General features: G+C 52.8%; 1 protein-coding gene across 2 annotated transcripts in view; it reads right to left on the reverse strand.

Moving 5' to 3' along the window:
* Positions 1 to 6138: 6138 nt before the first annotated feature.
* Positions 6139 to 19907, reverse strand: part of NR6A1 (nuclear receptor subfamily 6 group A member 1) — a 62825-nt gene continuing 49056 nt past the window's right edge. The window contains exons 3-10 of one of the 2 annotated variants that reach the window (XM_080355976.1): positions 18234 to 18464; positions 16221 to 16276; positions 14112 to 14269; positions 13069 to 13293; positions 12364 to 12618; positions 9189 to 9310; positions 7319 to 7471; positions 6139 to 6707 (exon numbers count right to left, since the gene is read on the reverse strand). In XM_080355976.1, the coding sequence (XP_080212102.1) occupies positions 6619 to 6707; positions 7319 to 7471; positions 9189 to 9310; positions 12364 to 12618; positions 13069 to 13293; positions 14112 to 14269; positions 16221 to 16276; positions 18234 to 18464 (1289 nt within the window). In that variant the 3' untranslated portion in view covers positions 6139 to 6618. Of the gene's footprint in view, positions 6708 to 7318; positions 7472 to 9188; positions 9311 to 12363; positions 12619 to 13068; positions 13297 to 14111; positions 14270 to 16220; positions 16277 to 18233; positions 18465 to 19907 lie in introns of both variants that reach the window. The other variant, XM_080355975.1, reaches the window with a different exon arrangement.

A 19907-nucleotide genomic window follows, 5' to 3' on the forward strand; every position in this document is an offset into this window, starting at 1 on the left:
CGCAGTCGGGGGGTCCATGGGGGCACCGGGGGAGATGGGGCAGGTTGGGGCCAGCAGCAGCGGGAGCAGCTGTCGGGCTGACGGGGAGCCCGGCACCTGGGAACAGGCTCTGCCCCCACAAAAGTGGCTTATTTTGACCCAGCAGCTCCGTGTTCAAACCCAGGAGCTCTGCCAGTGACAAAATCCTTCAGCTCAGGAGAAACACAGGGCGGGCGGCATCGCTGTGCGCCGGGAGGCAGACACCTCACTGCTATTTCTTTGCCATAGTATCTCCCATTATAAAAACAAGTGGGGAAAAAATTCCTAAACACTCTTGAGGCACCAGAGCTTCTAAACATTAAGGAAGAATTTCCACTTCCATGAGTTTAGCAATGCAGAAAGTGCCAGCAGCCCCGCGCCAGGGAGCAGCGGCACAGGGCCGGCTGCTCACTTGGAGCCACTTTTGTGGCAGCACCACGTGTCCCCGAGTGGGCCTGAACGCGGCTCCCCAATAGGCACAGGTGGCTCCCCAATAGGCACAGACACGCAAATACGAAAAGTGCTCCTTAATCTTTTAACATGCACCCACCTCAGTGACACTGGGGATTGTTAAATGCCTTCTTCAGTTTGTCTCCGAGCACGCTGGTCAAGGATTTCTGGCGTGTTTGCTCTTCGGATTGTTCCTCCTGCCCGCAGCAGCCGTCACCGCACAGGTGCCACTGGTTCAAACCCCCTCCTGCTGCAGTGCGCGGGGACAGTGACCCACACGAACCGCTGCGTGTCCTGGCCACCCCACAGGCAGGACTTGAGCCCACAGGAACCTTCGCTCTCGTGTTGCCTCCACTCGTGTCTCCGCTGCAGCTGCCCCGGGCAGCGCACATGCCCCCGAGCTCCCCACAGCACCAACGGCACGGAGGCCTCCCCAGACCCACAGGCAATTCCAGCCTGGCCGCAGGACAGTGACACACTGGGCAGCACCGCGGCTGCCACCCGGACCAGCGCTGGGCTCCATCACCCCAGTGTCCGAGGGAGAGCGTGCAAGCAAAGAGCAGACGCCAGCGGTGCAGAACAATTCACATTTATTAGTTCATACAGCTAACACTCGCTAAACATGCGTTCAACACTTATTGGTCACATTTCCACAGGTAGTCAAGTCACAGAGCAGAGCAGCGGAGCAGGGGCAGGTCGGGCTGACACGGAGCCATGCCAGTCCCACCGCGCCAGGGGGACCGGCTGTGCCACAGCACGCCCAGGACCCGGCAGAAACATTCATTTGGTCATAGCGTAGTGAGGGAAGGCAGCTCCCGAGAGGCGCAGGACAGCGCCCGTGTCCCCCGGTGCTGCGGGTGAGGGCGGCAGCAGCCAGACGCTCCCCAGCCCCGGCTCCGAGCGCGCCAACGTTCACCGTGTGTCATGCCGACGCAACATCCTGCTTCCCTGATTTACACAAGGGATCGTGGGAAAAATGAAGTGTTTTACCAGGAGAAACCACCACCTGGAACACCAGCTGAAGGACCCGACGGCCGGGACCAACCCACCTTGGGAACAGCCACCAAACCAGCGCTGGGCCCGGGCTGCGGACAGCGGCTTGGGACGGCCGTGGTGACGCCGCCACGGCACCGCAGTGCTGGGCACGAGCACAGCCCAACGCCCGCCCAGGGATCCAGCTGGGCTGTGGAGTCAAAACCATCACCCGCAGGTTGAAATGCTGCGGGGGAAACAGGAACCAACACTCAGCCCAGGGGAAGGGAAACTGAACTCCCGCCATCACACCCTGTGCAACAAACGCTGGCAGCATTTTGTTTTTCACACAATCCCTTTGAGATGATAAACAGGATGTCACACGAGGTAGTTTTGTTATGGAAATTGAGTCAATAATGTTATCAACTATTACAAGACATTTTATAAATTGAAAGAAAACAACAAATCACAAAAGGCTTTGTTAAGGTTGATCGTCATCTGGTTTCAATTTCTGTTTCTTTCTGCCCTTGGGGGCATTTCTTCCACCAACCCATATTGCTTCTTTCACAGACTTGTTAGAGCTCAGCTGCACAGAGGCTCTTTTCTTTTCCCAAGGGGCAGATATGGCCTGGATTGGCCTCACCAGTTTTTTGCAGGGCCGGTTGAAACTCGGGTTTGCAGACGCTGGCGGGTGAGGCTGCGGGGAGGCGCTGTGAGCCCTGCCAGCCGTTGACCGCGCTCGGTGCTGGCGCTGCCCGCGCCGCGCGGGCCGGATGGGACCGTCCAGATGCTCCGGGCACCTGGAGCTGGACCAGTTCCACCCGTGGGTGTCCTCCCCTGCAGCCTCGTCAGCCCGCGGGCAGAGAGCTGCCCTGGCCGGGAGTGAAGATGCGTGACCATCAGAACAGAACTCAGCCTTCAGCAGGCAAACCGCCCACAAGCCAAATCGAAATCTTTTCCCCCAAAATCTCCACGTGGGGGCTTTATTCAGCTTTCAATGGGTCCTCCAAGCAAGTCACGAAAGAAGCAACTGTTGCAAGATCAAAACAAGGGTTTCTCTGGGTCACTTTTTAAATACTTATCCCTGAGCTTCCGTGTGTTGCAAACAACACACTGTGAACCCAGAGAAACACCACAGCTTGATACTGACACAGCCTATGTTTTACCCTCCATTTACACATCATCTACACTTAAAAATTAGTTTCATACTTAAACTAGTTCCCCAAGTTTCCCCCTTTCTCCTGCCCTTTATGTGGCAGGGATGATTGCCGCTTATTATCCTGAGAAATACAGAAATAACATTTTCACAGACACCAAGCTTCATAGCTTCAAATCAAAACCAAGAAAGAACCAATGGTAAATAGCACATTCACAGGAGAATCTTTTTGTTTGCTTGTTTTTAAAAATGTAGTAAAGATAAAAGAAATTCAAGTTTTGTTTGTTTTTTCTCTTCAAAAAGGTTGGTTTGAAGGACAAGACTTAAAACCCCGCACCCGAGGTGGCTGCGGTTCTGTGCAGAGCCTGAAGAGCAGAGCGGGGACGGGCAGAACGCGGCACCCAGCGGCAGCTCCGGCCGTGGCGTGGGCAGCCTGGGCACAGGGACACGGACCCAGCAGCGAGAGCCGCCCTGCCGAACCGAGCGCCCGGAGCCCGGCTCACCCGCCGGCCCGGCTCACGGCAGCACCACAGCGCTGGAGACTGGGCATTACCGCGGCAGCCTCTCGCCAGCGCTGGTTGCCCACAGCTGGCAATCGACTGACCGGTTTGCACTGACCACCCTGAAACGCCGTGTCGTCCCCCTTGGTCTTTGTGTGACGGGAAACAGCAAAAGCTCAGCATTTAGGAATTATAGAAAACTCCAGAGCTGCAGCCCGATGCCGCAGAGCAAGCAGCGCCCTGCTCAGCAGCGCGGGCGAGCAGACGTGAGGTGGGAAAGCCCAACACCACTGGCGTTATTAACAATTAGAAAGCAGCTCATGCACATGCAGAACAGCCGGAGAGTTGGCTCCTGCTGCATCAACCTCGCCGTGACCAGGGCCCCCATGTCCAGGTACCCGGCACCTCCCAGCACCCCGAGGACACGGACACAGACCAGTCACAAGGCTCCGCTCGCGGGACAAAGCCTGACCCAAAGGCAGCGTAAGAAAACCCAGTGGCTTCCACAAGGCTCGTGTCGGGGCGCTGGGGTCCCCGCCGGCAGCAGCTCCTGCTGGCGGTTGCGCTGGTGCCACCTCGGCCGCGTCCGCCGAGCACGAGCTCTTCAAATTTATGTCCCAAATCTCTGTTTGGATTAAAAGCAACTCTTCAGCTTCACATCTGCACAAATGCTATGAAGGAGAGGAGGGGGTCAGCCAGCCAATTTATCTTTCAAATCGGGGATAAAAATTGACTTGTCATGGCAGAAAATTCTACCAAAGACTATTATTGTTGATTGATTCCTCTATGACAGAAGGTCAGATAAGCAAGAGCAGATAGATACCGAAGATAATGAACTTCCCCCTACTAGCATTAAGCACAAATAAAATATGAGTCCCTGTAAACCGAATGTAACGTGAAGAATGGAGCAAAAATTCCAACCTTTCCAGGGTGTCCTTCAAACCAAATTCACAAATACATCTAGTGACTGACCTAACGTCTCTACGTCTCTAGCTACATTCCTACCTTCTCATAATACCTGAGTTTGCAATGCAACACATTCACTTTACCCTGTTTAAAAAATACAAGTCGTTAGAGGACTTGGTGCAGAAGATATTACGAACGACTGTCCCGTGAGCTGGACTCTGGTTCCTCACAGTCAGCTCAGGAAGGCTCTTCTACTCCCTAGACAAATGGGTTGTTAACGGACGCTGCTGTCAATCAACCTTTGTAAAATTTGCTTTATACAAGAGAAAGTAGAATGTTCTTGTCCATTCATCATCATAAATGAACTTAGGTTTTTTGTTGTTGTTGGTACAGCATTAGTCTTGGGAGTCTATTTTGGATAAACACTGAGTATCTAATAGATTAGTTTTGTTGGGTATTTGGCAATAAGATGACCGCTTTTATGTACACTAATTAAAACAAACTCTTATTCATCAACAGATCATAATAATTCAGTAACTGCAGAATAAAATTACTCCTATTCAATTTGAACAATTCCTTGAGTGTATAAAACAGCAAGCCAGAAGATAACCCGTAATAAAAAGATCATATCAAGCTATTTGGAAATTAAACTTCAAAGCTGAGAAAGACTTTCTAACTTACAAACAGATACACTAAAATCTTCCCATTTACACTTGAGGTATAGGCTGTATGCAGAAGGCTTTCCTGAGAAATACGCGCTTGTCTCATTTTACAGTCAGAAAGTAAATGAGATTTACGGAACCACCTTTGGATTGAGAAGCTCCATCAAGCTGAGCTGCTGGGCCCAGCAGCGGATACCCGTAACACCCTGGTAAATAACCCACGCCGAGCGGCGGGTGGACGTTCAGCAAGGAGAAACCGTCAAGCCGGAAGGGGCCCGAGCGGGCCGGCGGAGGCGGCGATGGCGCCGCGGGGCTGCGGCAGCCCCGGGACACACGTCCCCCGCGGCGGGGGAAGGAAAGACGCCTTGGGGAGGGGGTTTCTCCTCTGAGCAGTGCTCACTGCGCCACACGGCCGCCAGCGGGACGGGGAGAAACCGCTCCCTCCTACCCTGAGGGAACAGAAGTCGTTTCCCCAGTTATTATTAAAACAGCATTCAAACATTTGTTGATGAACCTTCTTGCTACATAAACATCAGATTCATATCTAAGGACACGGGGAAGGAAACTCAGCCAGGGCGACGCAGCTGCCCAGGAGAGCGACCGAGCCTGCGAGCGGTAACTCTTCACGAAGGAGACGAGAAGGAGAGCATCTCACCAACCTCCCCACGAGCAGGAAGCCGTGAGTTACTCATGAGAACACCCAAGCCTAGATAAACACCGGCACTGAAGAGCTGCTCAAACAACTAACCAGTTGTCATTAAACCAGTCCTGTGCGCCGCACTGTGGTGTGGAGGCTGCGAGATGGAAAATCCAACACTTCCAACACCCAGGACAGAAGGACTGAGCAAGTACTGCAGTCACACCACCTTTTCATGGTAAGCAGGGATTCCCCAAGCAGCAGAACAGCCCTGGCAGGATATGACCAAGGACCATGCACATTCCCTGAGTCCAGCAGAGAAAGCCATGCTGGGGGACACTGGAGTCCCCGCTACACTGGTCACATCCAACCACAGATGCGTCAGGTGTCCCCAGAAGGGGCTGCTCGCGATTGCTGCGGCGCAGCAGCTCCTCGGTGCTCAGACAGCACCTTGGAGGAACGCACTAAGGGTCACTCCTGCCTCTTCACCAAGGAGGGTTTTCCTGCTTTTGTGAACCTAAAACTGACGTTAAGAAACTGATGAGAAATTACTTGCTGTTCTCTAGCACCAAGAGTACCTTTGTGTATATCAGGAGCCTGCTGTGAACCTCAGCAAGGCAATTTCAGTGGAATGGAAAGGCGTGTGGTGACAGCGAGAGGCCAGCTGGTCAGGGGGCTGAGGCACAGCCCCCCCAGTCCCACTGGCACAAGGACAGTGACCCCCTCGCACCGCAATGCCGCTGGGGCAGGGAAACCGCCGGAGCTGCCGCCTGCCCACGAGAATAAACCACGGGCTGCACAGCCTCTTCCCTCTCCACTCCCTGCCCTTCCAAAGTTATTATTATATTTAAGGAAAAAAACCTTGGCACTTCTCTCACACTCACTTCTCCAAAATCGTCCCTCTGGGATCCTAACAGCTCTGTCAATGCGGTGAGGCCGTTTGCTCTCTACGACAAATGCTTCTGGATACAAATCATGGAAAGAGCAGTGCATGAACAGCATCTTCTCCTTGAGGTAGTCTTAGTCATCTCAGTCCCCAGCCCCCAAATACAAAAGAACTAACCCTAACAAACACTGTAACACTAAACATCTTCACATTTGTAAACCGCTGGAGAATGCATCTGCTGCATTCATACAGAACCATGTGCATTGTGTTGAAGATCATACATTCAACTCTGTCGTGAAATAAATATATAGGAAAAAGAGTAAAAAAACAAAAACAAACAAAAAAGATTCTTGCTACAGTGGCAGGGCCGCCCGCCCGCCCTGGCGCTGCCGTCCGCCCGCTCCGCGCCGCGCCGGCCGGGCCCCGCTCCCTCACTCTTTGCTCACGCTCGTCTTGCAGGAATGTAGAACGGCCTTAAAAAGGAGAGGCAGCTGCTCCAGGGGGACGTTCACCATCTTTCCTGGTAAGAAAGAAGCAAAACAAACCCCAGAATTAGCAGCCACTCCTGAATCAGATTTCAGAGACACCTAAGCCGGCAACGCTGGAGATGGTTTTACCTTGAACCTCTCAGAGAAACAGTTAATCATCCTAGTGCTCCATTAGACATTTGATATTCATTTGGACACAACAGGATTTATTATTTACTGAATCAAAAGCAAAATAAATGGCCAAAGTCAGATCAAAATGATTTCTCCACAATGGAGCAGTATTTATAGAAACCGGGAAAGACTGAATCCCGTCTCTCCACAAACTCCCTTGTTGATCTCTATGAGTAAATGACGAGAGCTTCTCTGTGATTATTATCTAGTTCGTTACAACGGAGCAGGATGAAGCAAAAGGAGCCTTGACACAAGAGGGCAAGTATCTCCCTTTGCCATCACATTCAGGAACAACGTTTTAGTAACACTGGACCTTGAGGATCTTATTAGTGACACAACTGCATTGGAAAATTCACCTGCGGGTTTCAGAGGTCCAGACAAGCTGAAACCCGATGGTTACACTGCAGAACCTTTAAAAGCAAATGTCATAACTTGCACATGATCCCGGTGGGAAAAGAACTCCAAAAGTTACCTGCAATATATCGTATCTCTGGCAAACACATCATTAAATCCGGAAATCGGTTTGGCTGGTGTGGGTATTTGTACTCTGTGAAGTCCTGGCAAACGTACCAGTACCGCTTGTTCAGCTGCTCCAGCTGGGACGCGTTGGTCAGGCCCCTGATGTCTGAAAGTGAACATGATCAGAGTAAGGAAGACACGTCAAGAACACCCTGGAAGGGCAGCAGACTCGCACTTACTGCTGTTCCTTCAGGAAAGACAAACCGATTGCTAAAGCCCTAAGCTGGGTCCCAGCACCCAGCTGGCAAACAGCAAGCCGCGGTTCCCTCGCGGTGTGCCAGCACTGCCACGTGTCCTCACGCGCGTCTGGGCGCGGGGTTCCCCTCCACGGAAGGCCGGGTGAGAGCAGCCAGGTCTTGAGCTGCTCGTCTGCGGAGCTCAGGGAGATAACAGCTCCAGCAACCTCAAATCGCACCTGCCTGGTGTAAAGCAGCTGCGCGCAGGGTTTAATCTGCACAGCAGATCCCGTGTGATGCTTCCTCGGACAGAAACGTGTTCATTTTAGCTGTAGTGTCTTGGCTGAGGAAAGTGCTCAACTCTGTAATTCAAGGTATCACCATATTTCTCCCTATCTGCTTATGAATTATGTCATATGAGCTTTATATGAATTTATGAATTATGTCATATGAGCTTTTGTCAACTTCTTATTTTTACATTGAGCTTTGCCAATGTCAGGCAACACACACAAAGGGAAAGTGGATATTTCCAAGCTGTGGAATTGGCGGGAGGTCCCACTGCCGTGATGGGCAGAGCAGGATGGGGCCGGGAGGGTCCGCCGGCGCTGCAAGGACGCTGCGCACCCTCGTGCCGGCTCCGCGCTCCGAGACCTGACGGAAGAGCCATTCATCTACTGCCCAAAAGCTGCCTTTTAAAAATAATTCTCAGGTATTTCACATAAAAAATTGCAAACTTCAACTAAAAATAAAAGAAGACAGGAAGTTAATAGAAATACATTTTGGAAAACAATGGAGACAGCTCGAGAAGTGCATTATCCAGTGTCAGGAAACTGCCCAGGGAAGCAAACCGGATCCTCGCCCGGCACAGACTGACGCGTCAGCACTATCTCCCGCTGGAAACGGGGGGAGGACAGAGCCCGCAGCACATTTGTACAGACTGCAACTATCTTTCACGGTACAAAAGGCTTTGGGGACATTTATTTCCAAAATTACAGTGGAACACCACCCAGTAAGCATTTACAAGACCAAGAAATGTCCCACAAGGCCACAACCAGTGACGGGGAAAGGGGCTCCAGGAGAGGGGACAGAGACAAGAACCAGAGTGGGGACAGGGACAACTGGGGACAAACCCATCTATTCCAAACTACCACAGCCCACTGCGGCTGCTGCAAAACCACCGGCATCTTCTCACTGGTTTTAAAGTATCATTTAGTTAGTTGCCTAAACAGTTACCTAAAGCAATAATACTCTAAGATGACACATTTTTGCCTGATGAGAAGTTCATTAGCAGTGGGTAGGTCATCACTCAGCCAAACCTTACGCCGAAGGTTTCCCTGGACTCTCTGCTCTGTTCTAACTCGGGTCGGTACCGTTGGCACACATGTAAAATGACACCCTGACTGCCCTTGGTGTCGGCGTTTAAAGGCAATAAAAGTTGGCTAAGCAGAGGGATTCATTCCCTTCCAGATCTCTCCATGTGGGTACACAAGTGTCCCCTCTGCGGGACGGTGAACGCACCAAGAGAGGTCTTGGCTGCAGCCCCTGGGGGTCTCGGGCCCCCCATTGCTCAGCAGGGAAGCAAAACCTGCTCGGGCTGTTTCAGAGAATCTCTCCGGTGGCTCTGACACCTCCTCTCCGTCGCCTCACCTTGATTGAGGAAGTTGATGGCTTTCATACACGCGTACTCCTCGTTGCTGACCTTCAACTGGTTAAACTTGCGAAAGAGGTAGATCAACCGCTCCATCACCTCCATCCCCTCTTCACTGAACCTGCAGGACAGAGATCACACATCAACCTATACAGGATGCGGTCCGTACAATAAAGGCAAGAAGCTTATTTTAATAACTTTGGAGATTTTAACATCTCAGAAGAGAATAATAGAAAAAAAAAAGGTCATTAAAACTGCTTGAAGTCTGCTGGCACCATTAAAGTAAAGAGGAAGAAGGAAAATGACTCAGTTATAAACTTGATTGTTACAGATATTTCAGCAACAAAAACCCGAACGCCCCAGTGACTGTGAGGGATCCTCCGCTGGGATCGGGACCCACCGCCCGCACGTGTCCTGGAGCACCGCGCCAGGCACAGCTCGGTTTGCTCTGTTTGCTGCCACGAGCTGCACGTTTCCCGGCGCTCCCCGAGGGAAGGGGCGGCAGAGGCGGGCGGGAGAGGGCACGCGGAGCTCCGCAGAGCCCCCCGGGAGGCCGCCCCGCGGACACTGCGGGTGCAGGACGACGCTCTCCTGCCGGAGCGGTGCCGGCTGCTCCGGGAGCGACGTCCCGCGCGAGCCGCGGAGCAGCCGCAGCAGCGCCCGTCGGGGCCCCGGGAACACACCGCGCAGCAGCATCCCCGCTTTCAAAGAAACTGCATATTGCAGAACTGCTCAGAAGTGGAACAGAAGTGTTGAGGGAAGCTTCAGCTGCACTCTGGCATTGTGCAGCGTGAAGAATAAGAGCACAGCCAGAAAGCCATCTTTGAATAGAACAAAAATAGAACCTTTCTCACTGAATAACACCTTATTTTGGCATGTGTGTTTGTTTACTTCAAAGTTATTTGTAAAATGCATGGTGGAGTTCGACCTCAGAGAAGTGGAAACAAGCTATCTGAACTGCAGGTCACTTCTTCAAGAAAGTAATATTGTAAGTGATGAAAGCCTTGTCGGCTAATCTAAAGTTGTACGAGCTTTTTTGCTCTCAAGTTGACATAAAAAAATCTTGCAGGTGCAAGATTGCAAAGCTCAAGAAGTTAATGAGCACAAAGACCACTCAGTCATCTGCTGGGTTTAATTGTTTTTAGAGCATGCACATTTTTACCAGCCACTCATCACTTCATAAATCCAGGAGAGCTCTTCTCTCATTCCTGCAGTTGAACTGTCTTACTTTTCTGCGCATACTTTCCTCCCCCTTTCAAACAAAGCTGTTCTGTTTTTCACAGCCCTATTTCTCCTCGAGGGCTGACTCCTCCGCACACTCTTCCTCGCAGTTTACACCGGGCAAGTTTCTGGCTGGGAGTTATCGCGATCAGCCGGGAGGAGGGGGAAGGGAAGCGCTATCAGGAGTGCTGGGGGAGGTCAGGAATCTATTCATTTCATATTCATCTCCAGAAAAACAGCACAACAAAAGAAAACATTTGATCTAGCTAACAGAACATTGAGCCTGTTGTTAGAAGTGATTAAAGCGCAGGGGCTGGGGAGCTCATCCTGTGCCTTCATTCGTCACCCACCCAAGCGTTAGCAGTGCTCCCGTCATCTCGCAAAATAAGAACAGAAATTAACCCCAGAGTGCCACACCGTTCCGGCTCTGAGACCTAACGAGCTTCCGCTCGCCGTGACTGCTGATCGACGCCGGCGCTCTCCAAAGGAACAGGGGTTCTTGGAGGACACCCCCGAACCCGAAGGAGCGCAGGGGGAGCTGATCCCGGGAGCAGCCGCTGCCGCTCGGCCGCGCTGCCCAGGACACCCTAGACCCCAACCCCGCAGCTCCTGCGAACGGCTCTGCTGGTGTGCCTGTCCCCACGTTACTAATGACAATTAATGACATTTGAAAAGCAAAATCAGAAGAGACCACAGAAACATTCTGCTCCCAAGAATGCCTGTTTTCCTCCATGTGCACAGATCTCCTCTGAAGGACTTTCGAGGCGACCAGCTCTGAATTGCCGGTTTCTGAAGGGCAAGGATTCCTCCTTTGTCTTGTTTTCTTACCTCTCGCTTGTATTTATCACAAACCCAAAATGAAACAAACACTTCTCTTTTGAGGCTCTGACCAGGATAGCAGGAACAAAAGGATGGCTGAATGCAGGAACAAGTGTTATTGTGGTTTTCTATGACCCTCACGGCTCCTCGCAGGAGCAGCCCCAGATGCAGGATGAATGGCTGAGCAGAACGGCGCCGCGGAGGAACCTGCCCCAGGAAATGAGACACCTGGGTCCACCCAGCGCCTGCTCCTCCGCTTGTCAGAACAGATGCACAAAGGCACCTCAAGGAACCCTCAGGCACCGCGATGGCCGAGGACCATGGCACAATTTTAGACCTCTGCTCGGACACTTGGATCCCCAGTGACTCTCATGACACGGCCAAGCCCAGCAAAGGCAGATGTCAAAAGGGAGCGTGGGCAGCAGTTTCTGTAAATCCTACCTATTCTGCTGTAATATTGTGAGACTGTGAGTCTGCTACCAAAAGGAGGCACCAAGACTACAAAACAAAACACCAGAACCAAAAAACAACACCCTGACCAAAATGATAAATGACAGGCAGGCTCCTCAGAGCATCAGATAGCACGCGCTATGGAAAAAACAAGAGCTAAGTTGCAACATCTTCAAATTTATGTAATCAAAACAATGAAATAGCAATTAATAACGAGCACTTTGATAACACAGACAACCAGCTTTGCGAACAACCTTTCCACTGCCCCAAAGGTTTATAAATAAGACCTTCTATTCTGTATCTCAGGGTTACCCAAAGCGTTGGGTAGTTTTACTCTCCCCATAGAAAGGGCGGTTTGCAGGGCTGTGCTGGAGCTGCTACAGCACCGCAGCACCGCGCACCTGCCCCAGCTACAGCACCGCAGCACCGCGCACCTGCCCCAGCTACAGCACCGCAGCACCGCGCACCTGCCCCTGCGGAACGTGCTTTTCATTCAACACTGGCTAAACCATGGTGCGCTTTCTAAGCCTGGAACAACTAGCTCCTAAAACCAGAAAAGGAAAGCGGCAGCAGGTGAAGTGACCCATCGCAGGAAGGCGGTTGGTTGGTCACAGGCCAGAAACGCACGTGCGACCGCCATCCTCCCGACGGCTCCTCTGTCCCCAGGTCCCATTAACGTCTCACCTGTGCAGCTCATCGTCAGAGGGAGAGTACTTGGAGGTGACGTCTGCGAGGTCACCAAAAATCTGCTTGCTGTACACAGTCAGCGAGGAGAGCAGGATCAGCTCCTGCCAGGTGGAGCTGAGCAGGCAGGTATAGTCCTTGATGGAGAGTTCACAGAAGAACGGCAGCTTCTTGATCCAAGCAATCTGCCTGAAAAGCAATTCATCCGCCAGACGACACAACAACGCAAACAGCTCTGCCTGAGTCACTTTGTACCTGCAGGCACAGTTAATACGAAGGCATAAAAACAATTAACAACATTGAATGACATCATCTGACGAGGCACTTGAAAAGCAAGGCAAACGCCACGGAAATTCGTGTTCAAGTGCCCGATGTGCTGCTGCCCAGTGTCACCTGAGAGCGGGAGCTGCGAGGGGAGCCCCCCGGGTCACCCACCTGACCAAGGGCTACAAGGGGAGCCCCCCAGGTCACCCACCCAGCCAGGGGCTATGTGGGGAGCCCCCCAGGTCACCCACCCGGCCAGGGGCTGCGCGGGGAGCACCCCGAGGGCACCCACCCGACCAGCTTCTCCCAGGGACACGCTCCCCGTGCTCATCGGGCCATGAACACCCCCAGCCCTCCCCTTGCCACCAGCAGCCCCTGCGGCAGAACCTGCAGAGCCGGAGCGAGGGGCCGGGCAGGTTGGGCAGCCCCTCACGCACTCACCCGTCCTCGATGAGCATCGGCGTGCCGAGCGGCTCCACGTCCTCCGCCGACACCAGCTGATTGATAAGACTGTGCGACTGGGGGTCCAGGCTGCGCGTCTGGGGGGGCATCAGAGCCGAGTGCGCAGAATAGCTAAAAAGGTGCGGGAGGTACTGATAGTGCGTGGACACCGGCGTCCCGATATACTGATCCCTGAGTGCGGCGAATCCGTTCAGCTCCACAGACCTACTGGAAAAGGAAAAGCTTTTCAATATACTCCAAAAATCCCGCCCAATTCATCAAAATGTTGCACTCAGCTCCATCAGAAATGTTAATGAAAATAGGAAGGAACAAACAGAATGGAAAATGTCTTTGTATTTAAACCCTATGCTGGAAATAATTGAGAGCGTGCAGACCAGACACCTCACACTCACCTCACGTTGAGCCTGGCTCAGCACTAGTTCCACTTAACGGAGGTCAGAACTAACTGCACAAAGCACCTCCAGCCCAGCTTCCTCAGAGGGCCAGAAGTCAGGACTCTGAGTTAAGTATTTACACAGCCATGGAACACATATATCTCCCAGCTTAAAACACAACTGAAAGCAGAGGAAATGCAAGTCTGAGATTTTTGCCGTGTTCACAATCAAAGGCTGCAACTGACTTTTATGTAACACTGTCAACTGGCAACCTAAATGGGGACATTTGATTTCAAAATCTGAGCACAGCGCAGAAAGAGAGCTTATGCAGAATGAGCAGTGAGAGGTAATCAAGTTCCCATCACCAGCAGAAAAAAATACTAATACAAGATACATATTTTAAATATAATTTGAACTCAATGTTGCCTTCTTTTTCATTTGCTCATGAGCATCCCCCTCGCAGTTCACCGCTTTCCAAGCCAGCGACTGATTTGTTAGAACACTCGAAGCTGCAGGGCCCTGCAGGATGCTCGGTTCACATAAAGATGCACTCGCAGGGTGCTTTTCCTACACGGACCCACAGTACCAACCCAGGGCAGGATGGCCAAGGTCACTGTAATACAAGATTCTTCCAGGAGTCATTCCCACCTTGAAGACGGAGTGGAAACGGGCGAAGGCTGGTTGCTCTCAGAAACTCCATTTCCAGGGGAACTATGGTCACTGTCGCCGTTGTTGCTCCATGACATGTTTGCCTCTCCCTCAAATTCTTGCCCAGACATAATTCTCTCAATCTCTTCCTCTGATATCTGTCAAATACAGGACCACCACAGTTACTTCAGCTGAGAACAGAAACAAGGCAGAACCTCTGTCCGTGAACACCTCGGCTGTGCAGCGACATCCCGAGCTGGAACCGCCCGCAGCAGGAGAAAGGCTTTGCCATTCCTGCAGATCTCACGTCTTCCCTTTAGATTTAACAATATCCACGAGAAATTCTATTTACAGCTAATCGCGGTGACCTCCAGTGCCTGCAGTACAATTCAAGCGACGATAACACGGTAGGCGGGAAAGGACACATGAAAAGACGATGTCAAATACACACAGCGATGAGCCGTAAATCAGCCACTGCCACGCAGTGAAAAACCTGGGAGTAACTGAGGCCGGTTCATCGGGAACATCACTCAGCCCTCGGCTGAAGAAAAGGCAGACGGAGGGTGGGCTAAGCTCTGCTTTGATAGAGCGACTGAGAGAGGCCAGGTGACGTATATAAATGTAGTCAGGAAAATGTAATCAAGCACCTAATACTTAAAACAACTATTAGCCACTAATACACAGGAAGCTAAAATGGACCAAAAAAATGAGAAGAGATGGAGTTCACTGAAGTATAAAGTTTCAAGAAAGAGCTGTGTATGCTCCTGGAGAAAAGTTGCATCAGTAGTGGGGATAACACAACATGACAATTTATGGGCTTTTTGTCTTTAATTCTGTGCATGACCCTTAGTGAGGCTGGCACAAAAACCAGACAGACCTCCAGTTCATGTGCTGCAAGAAAGTGCAGTGAACTCTGAACATCATTTCCAAGGGCTAAACACTGTCTAGATGGTTTATTCCAGTCTTGCAAAATGGTCAGAAAAACGTGGTTGGCTCCCCCAGGTACAGAATCCGAAGAGCGCAACAGCTGAGTATTCTCACCCCAGGAAACGGAGCTTTTGGCATCACCGATGGTCCAAAACAAGTCCCAGGTGAGCCAGGGCCCGTTAAGCCAGCGAAAGTGCTGGTTTACTACAGCCACGCTGCTCAGGGAGGCAGCAAAAACTGCTACCTGCCCAGAAATTAAACATTCGCACTTCCTTGACAGACTCAGAGAAGCTTTGAGAATCACTAACTAATGCTGTTATAAATACGATGGCTGCAAACAGCACAAAATGTCCTATGGTTACTAAGACACGTCTCTCTGACGTGAGCCCGGCTCTCTGGTGCTGCCCATGGCTCGGCTGCCCTGCTCAGCGTCGGCTCATCCCTGCAGAGCGCGTAGGGACCTGCTGCCGGGCTGCCCTCGGCTTTTGGAATGGGGCGAGCAGTGTCCTCAGGGCACTGAGTCACAGAAACGCCTTCAGCGTTCTTTCTGTTTTATTAAAATAAATAGTAAACTTTTAAAAGACTGCTTTTCCAGAAGCGAGCTGGAAACAGCCATCATTTCTCAGGCGTGCGGTACAAGCTGTTGTGCTGAATTACCTCGCGCTTTACAAGACATCTCCAGACAAGCTGCGCCATCAATCAGTGAGACATTTACTGGGTGCCCCGCTTGCAACAACTGAAGGAATTGCAGCCGGCAGCCCGGGAGATTTACTGGGAGCTGCGGAGGGACAGACGTCCTTGTGCAGCTCAGGAAGGACAGAGCACCGTGACGGCCGGAGCGCGGTGTCACACAGGTAACGCGGGACTGCGCCATGTCCCCTTGGGGACCAGCAAGTGCTGAGCTTTACTTACACGCCTCCCGTTCACGAGGCGTATTCCTAACACTGCAGGGAGCCAAAGCCCTGCTGTGCCCACGGGAGGCGAGAACGGCTCCGCAGGGCAAGAAAGGCTCCGCCAAACTGATCTCGCCCCCACCTCACGACAAGCTGCAGCCCGAGCCCACCACCCCGGTGTGTGTGTGTGTGTGTGTGTGTGTGTTTGTGTGTGTGTGTGTGTTTGTGCCAAGGCCACGGCCAAGGCCGCGACAGCTGAAGGGAAGCGCGGAGAAGCAGCCATGCTCACCTGGACAGGTCCAATGCTTTTGTTTCTGCCTCCTGGCATGCCATCCTCTCTGATTGCTGAAAGAAAACAACGGGCCTCGTGAGGAACGCTACTGTTCAGTATGCCAGAAAGCCATAAGAAGGTATACGCTATTTTCAAAAAAACCTTTACATCTGGAAAGATCCATTTTGTTCATCAAGCTGTTTACACAGAAACCTCCAGTGCTTTCCAGGGCACTGGATTGCTCACGGAGCACCCACCACCATCCTTACCCCAGGGGCATAAACACACCCGTGGGGCTACAAACATCACTCAGGGAGTTTGATTTCTTCACGTGACTGACAATGAAGGAATAGCCATCCTTTAGCACCATGAATTCCAGGACAATTTGGGAGATGGCACATGGAAAGCCACCTGTGATTTAAAATTCAAGTTACTAGACTGGACTACACAGTTTCATTTCAGAAGAGCAGCTCAGTTTCTCAATACAGCAGCTGCACTTTTAAGGCTCTATAAACAACTTCCAGGGAGCTCCAGTGAAGCCCAATTAAGGAGATTATCCTTTTAAGGCTGGTTCTCCACCTTCCGCTTTTCTCTTTACCGGCAGAGCAGCTCTGCAGAAAACAGCATCCGAGGGCTCCGCTGCTCCCTCCCCTCCCGGGCCGGGTCCCCCTTTATCAGGTCCCAATCTCTTTCCCACCGCGACCCGGCCGGACTTGGCAGGAGCCCCATCCCAGCTGTGCGGTGACCTTGCTGCCGCTGCCGGCCTCCCCCTGCCCGGCACCCGGGGCTGCAGGGGCCCTCCCGGGGCAGAAAACGGCACAAAACTGAAGGAAAGAAATATTCTGCAGCAGAAAAGCCACATCGCTGCTCCATTTCAGATACCCTCAGCAAAACCCACCCCGCCTGCCCCAGCGCTGCGCTCGGCTCAGGGTCCCGCAGGCGGGTTCAGCCCCGGCAGCCGCAGCGCGGCCGAGCTGCACGCACCCGCCCGGGAACGGCGGCTGCCCGAACCGAACCGAACCGGCTCGGCCGGCGGCGCCAACCCCTGCGCGGAACCGGCCCGGGGCGGGGGCAGCTCAGCCTGCACCGTGCGGCACCGCGGGGGACGGACTGCGCACCGGGGCCGCCAGGGGGCGCTGCGCACCCGCGCCTGAGCCGCGCGCGTCGCTGCCGGCACCGGGGACACCGGGCGGGCACCGGGCGGCTCCCGGCGCTGCCGCCCGCCGGGCTGAGCCGAGCGCACCGAGCTCAGCAATGTCCCTGCGCCCCTGTGACAAACCCGCCCCAGGCACCGAGCGGGTCCCAGCGCCCCCGCGCACCCGCAGCCCCGCTGCCCGGGCGGAGATGAGCAGCACACGCCGGCCTCCTGCAGCCAGGCCAGCTCCACAAGCCAATTCCTAACCAAAGCTGCCCGCAGATAAGCTGCCCAGCTCAGCCCCAGATGCATTTTCTAAGGAAGATCCTGGTGGATTGCAGGAAATTTATGGGAGTTTTAGTGCTTTTGACAGGCGGCTTTCACATGAATGATGATGCTAAAGGCATCAATAGCTGCATTTAAAAACCATGAGATGGCACCTCGGTTTGGTGGCAGGAAAGGGCCCCTCCCAACGTCCCCCCAAGCACCCCTGTGCCACAGCAGCATCTGCTGCTGCTCAGGCTGTTGCCATTACAACAAGGAATCTCTGCTTGTAATGGGTGGCAACATTTCCAGAGATTCACAAGTCAGGATGCAAGGACAGATCCCTCAGGAAGGGCAAACTGTTATTTTTCCTGAAAAAAAGGCATCACAGTGATCAGTTCTCCAAATATTTACACGTGCTTTCAATTCATACAGGTTCTCCCTCCAACGCAACAAAGTAGTTCAGCAAGAATTTTCTATCCACACATAAATGTGCTGAAGTTTCACCTTTTCTTGTCAAGAATTTTAGGGGCAGAACTGCACTAGGAAATGGCAGCTGAGCAGGGGGCGCCTGCGCTGCTGACACTGGCCCAGCCGGTTCGTCCACCAGGGAAAATCCCACTTCTCTTTACCTTTCCGGTTCATCCCCATCTGGAGGCATTTGAGCAGGCGGCAGTACTGGCATCTGTTGCGCTGTTTGCGTGACATGACGCAGTTCTTGTCCCGACTGCATCTGTAAACCCGCTTGTTGCAGATGCTGCGTTTGAAGAAGCCCTTGCAGCCCTCGCAGGAGATGATCCCATAGTGCAGCCCCGTCGCTCTGTCCCCGCAGATCAGGCAGGTTCGCTGATCCACCCGCTCATCTGGAGGAGAAGAAGAAAGGCTTGTGGTCAACAAAACGTCCTCACCGAGTGATCAGAAACTCTCCTGCGGGGACGGGGAAAGTCTCGGTGCCCGTGCCTGCCCGGACAGGCGTCTGCAGAGCAGAGCGTGGCAGAAACCTGGAGGGGAACAAGGGTCTGACGTGCCCTGTGCCAACCACACAGACCAGGGGCTGCAGGTACACGAACGGTGCCTGGCAGACACCAACCAACGTGAAATACCATCCAACCTCACGTATTCCGGGGGGCAAGCAGAGGGACCCACTCACCTCCTTGCTTCTTCCTGCAGCGCCAGCAAAAGCCTCAAGGCACAAGTCACCACCCACACCCCAGTGAATTACGTTATTATTATAGAAATGATAGCACAGTTAAGCCACAATGATGTGATTTTCCTGGTCCTTTTCCAGATCTTTGGAAGGCCTTAGGATGGCTAAAATGCAAATTGAAGGACTCCCAGCAACAGGAGCTGTCATATTGAATTCAGTATCTTAAGACTCTAACATCACCTCTGAGGCCGAGCAGGGATGATGCACAGCTCAGTGAGAACCTGTGAGCAGGGAGGGACCTCTGGAGCAGGCAGGGATCGGCAGGGATCCGCAGAGCGGGCAGGGATCGGCAGGGATCCCCAGAGCGGGCAGGGATCCCCATAGACATGAATATCAAAGGGAAAGGAAAATTGAACGATGGCTAAAGAGACCCAGGTAGTTAACAACCCAGATGGATCCCCGTTATCTTGCAGCATCTGCAGAGGGAGGCCTGACCCTTGCTTCATATCAGAGCTCAGCTACACTGGAAATAATACCAGCAAGTTGCACCAGCAGCTTTTCCTGCAGCAGATGTTTAGCACGGCCAAACAGCTTAACCCCTCACACGCCAGGCCAATCTGCCTTCCCCGCCCCAGGGGTTTAACCCATTAACATCCCCATGTTGCAAACAGAGCTGGCTTTGAGGATGGGCACTATTCCAGTGCCTTGAGGGGTGCACACAAACCTGCAGGACTAGCTCACCCTGGCCAAGGACGGCAGAGGCACCGAGGAACAGAAAGGACATGGCTCTGGTTTGGAGCAACAGGGCTCCAGGAACCACACTTCTGGTTTTCACTGTCACGCATTTCCCAGGGATGCTGGTTAAAACATTACTGCTGGTATTTCTTGGCATGAAGGTGCAACCATGCCACCTCCAACGGGCAGATTCAAGAGAGATAAACCACCTGAGGTGATTACTCTAAAGAAGAGCCCGGCTGGAGCAGGGAGGGAGGAAGAAGCCGGCGCAGCGCTGGGAGCAGCCGTGCTGTGCAACCAGCCAGGCCCTGGAAAGCCCCAACCCCAGGACAGCGCTGGCTTGTGAGCATGAGCTGGTTCAAACTCACCCCAGCACAACAATGCCAGGCCTGGCTTTCCTCGCTTAGCTCTGACCAGCTCTCCC

The sequence above is a fragment of the Nesoenas mayeri genome, assembly GCF_963082525.1.
Source record: "Nesoenas mayeri genome assembly, chromosome: 18".
NCBI classification, from domain to species: domain Eukaryota; kingdom Metazoa; phylum Chordata; class Aves; order Columbiformes; family Columbidae; genus Nesoenas; species Nesoenas mayeri.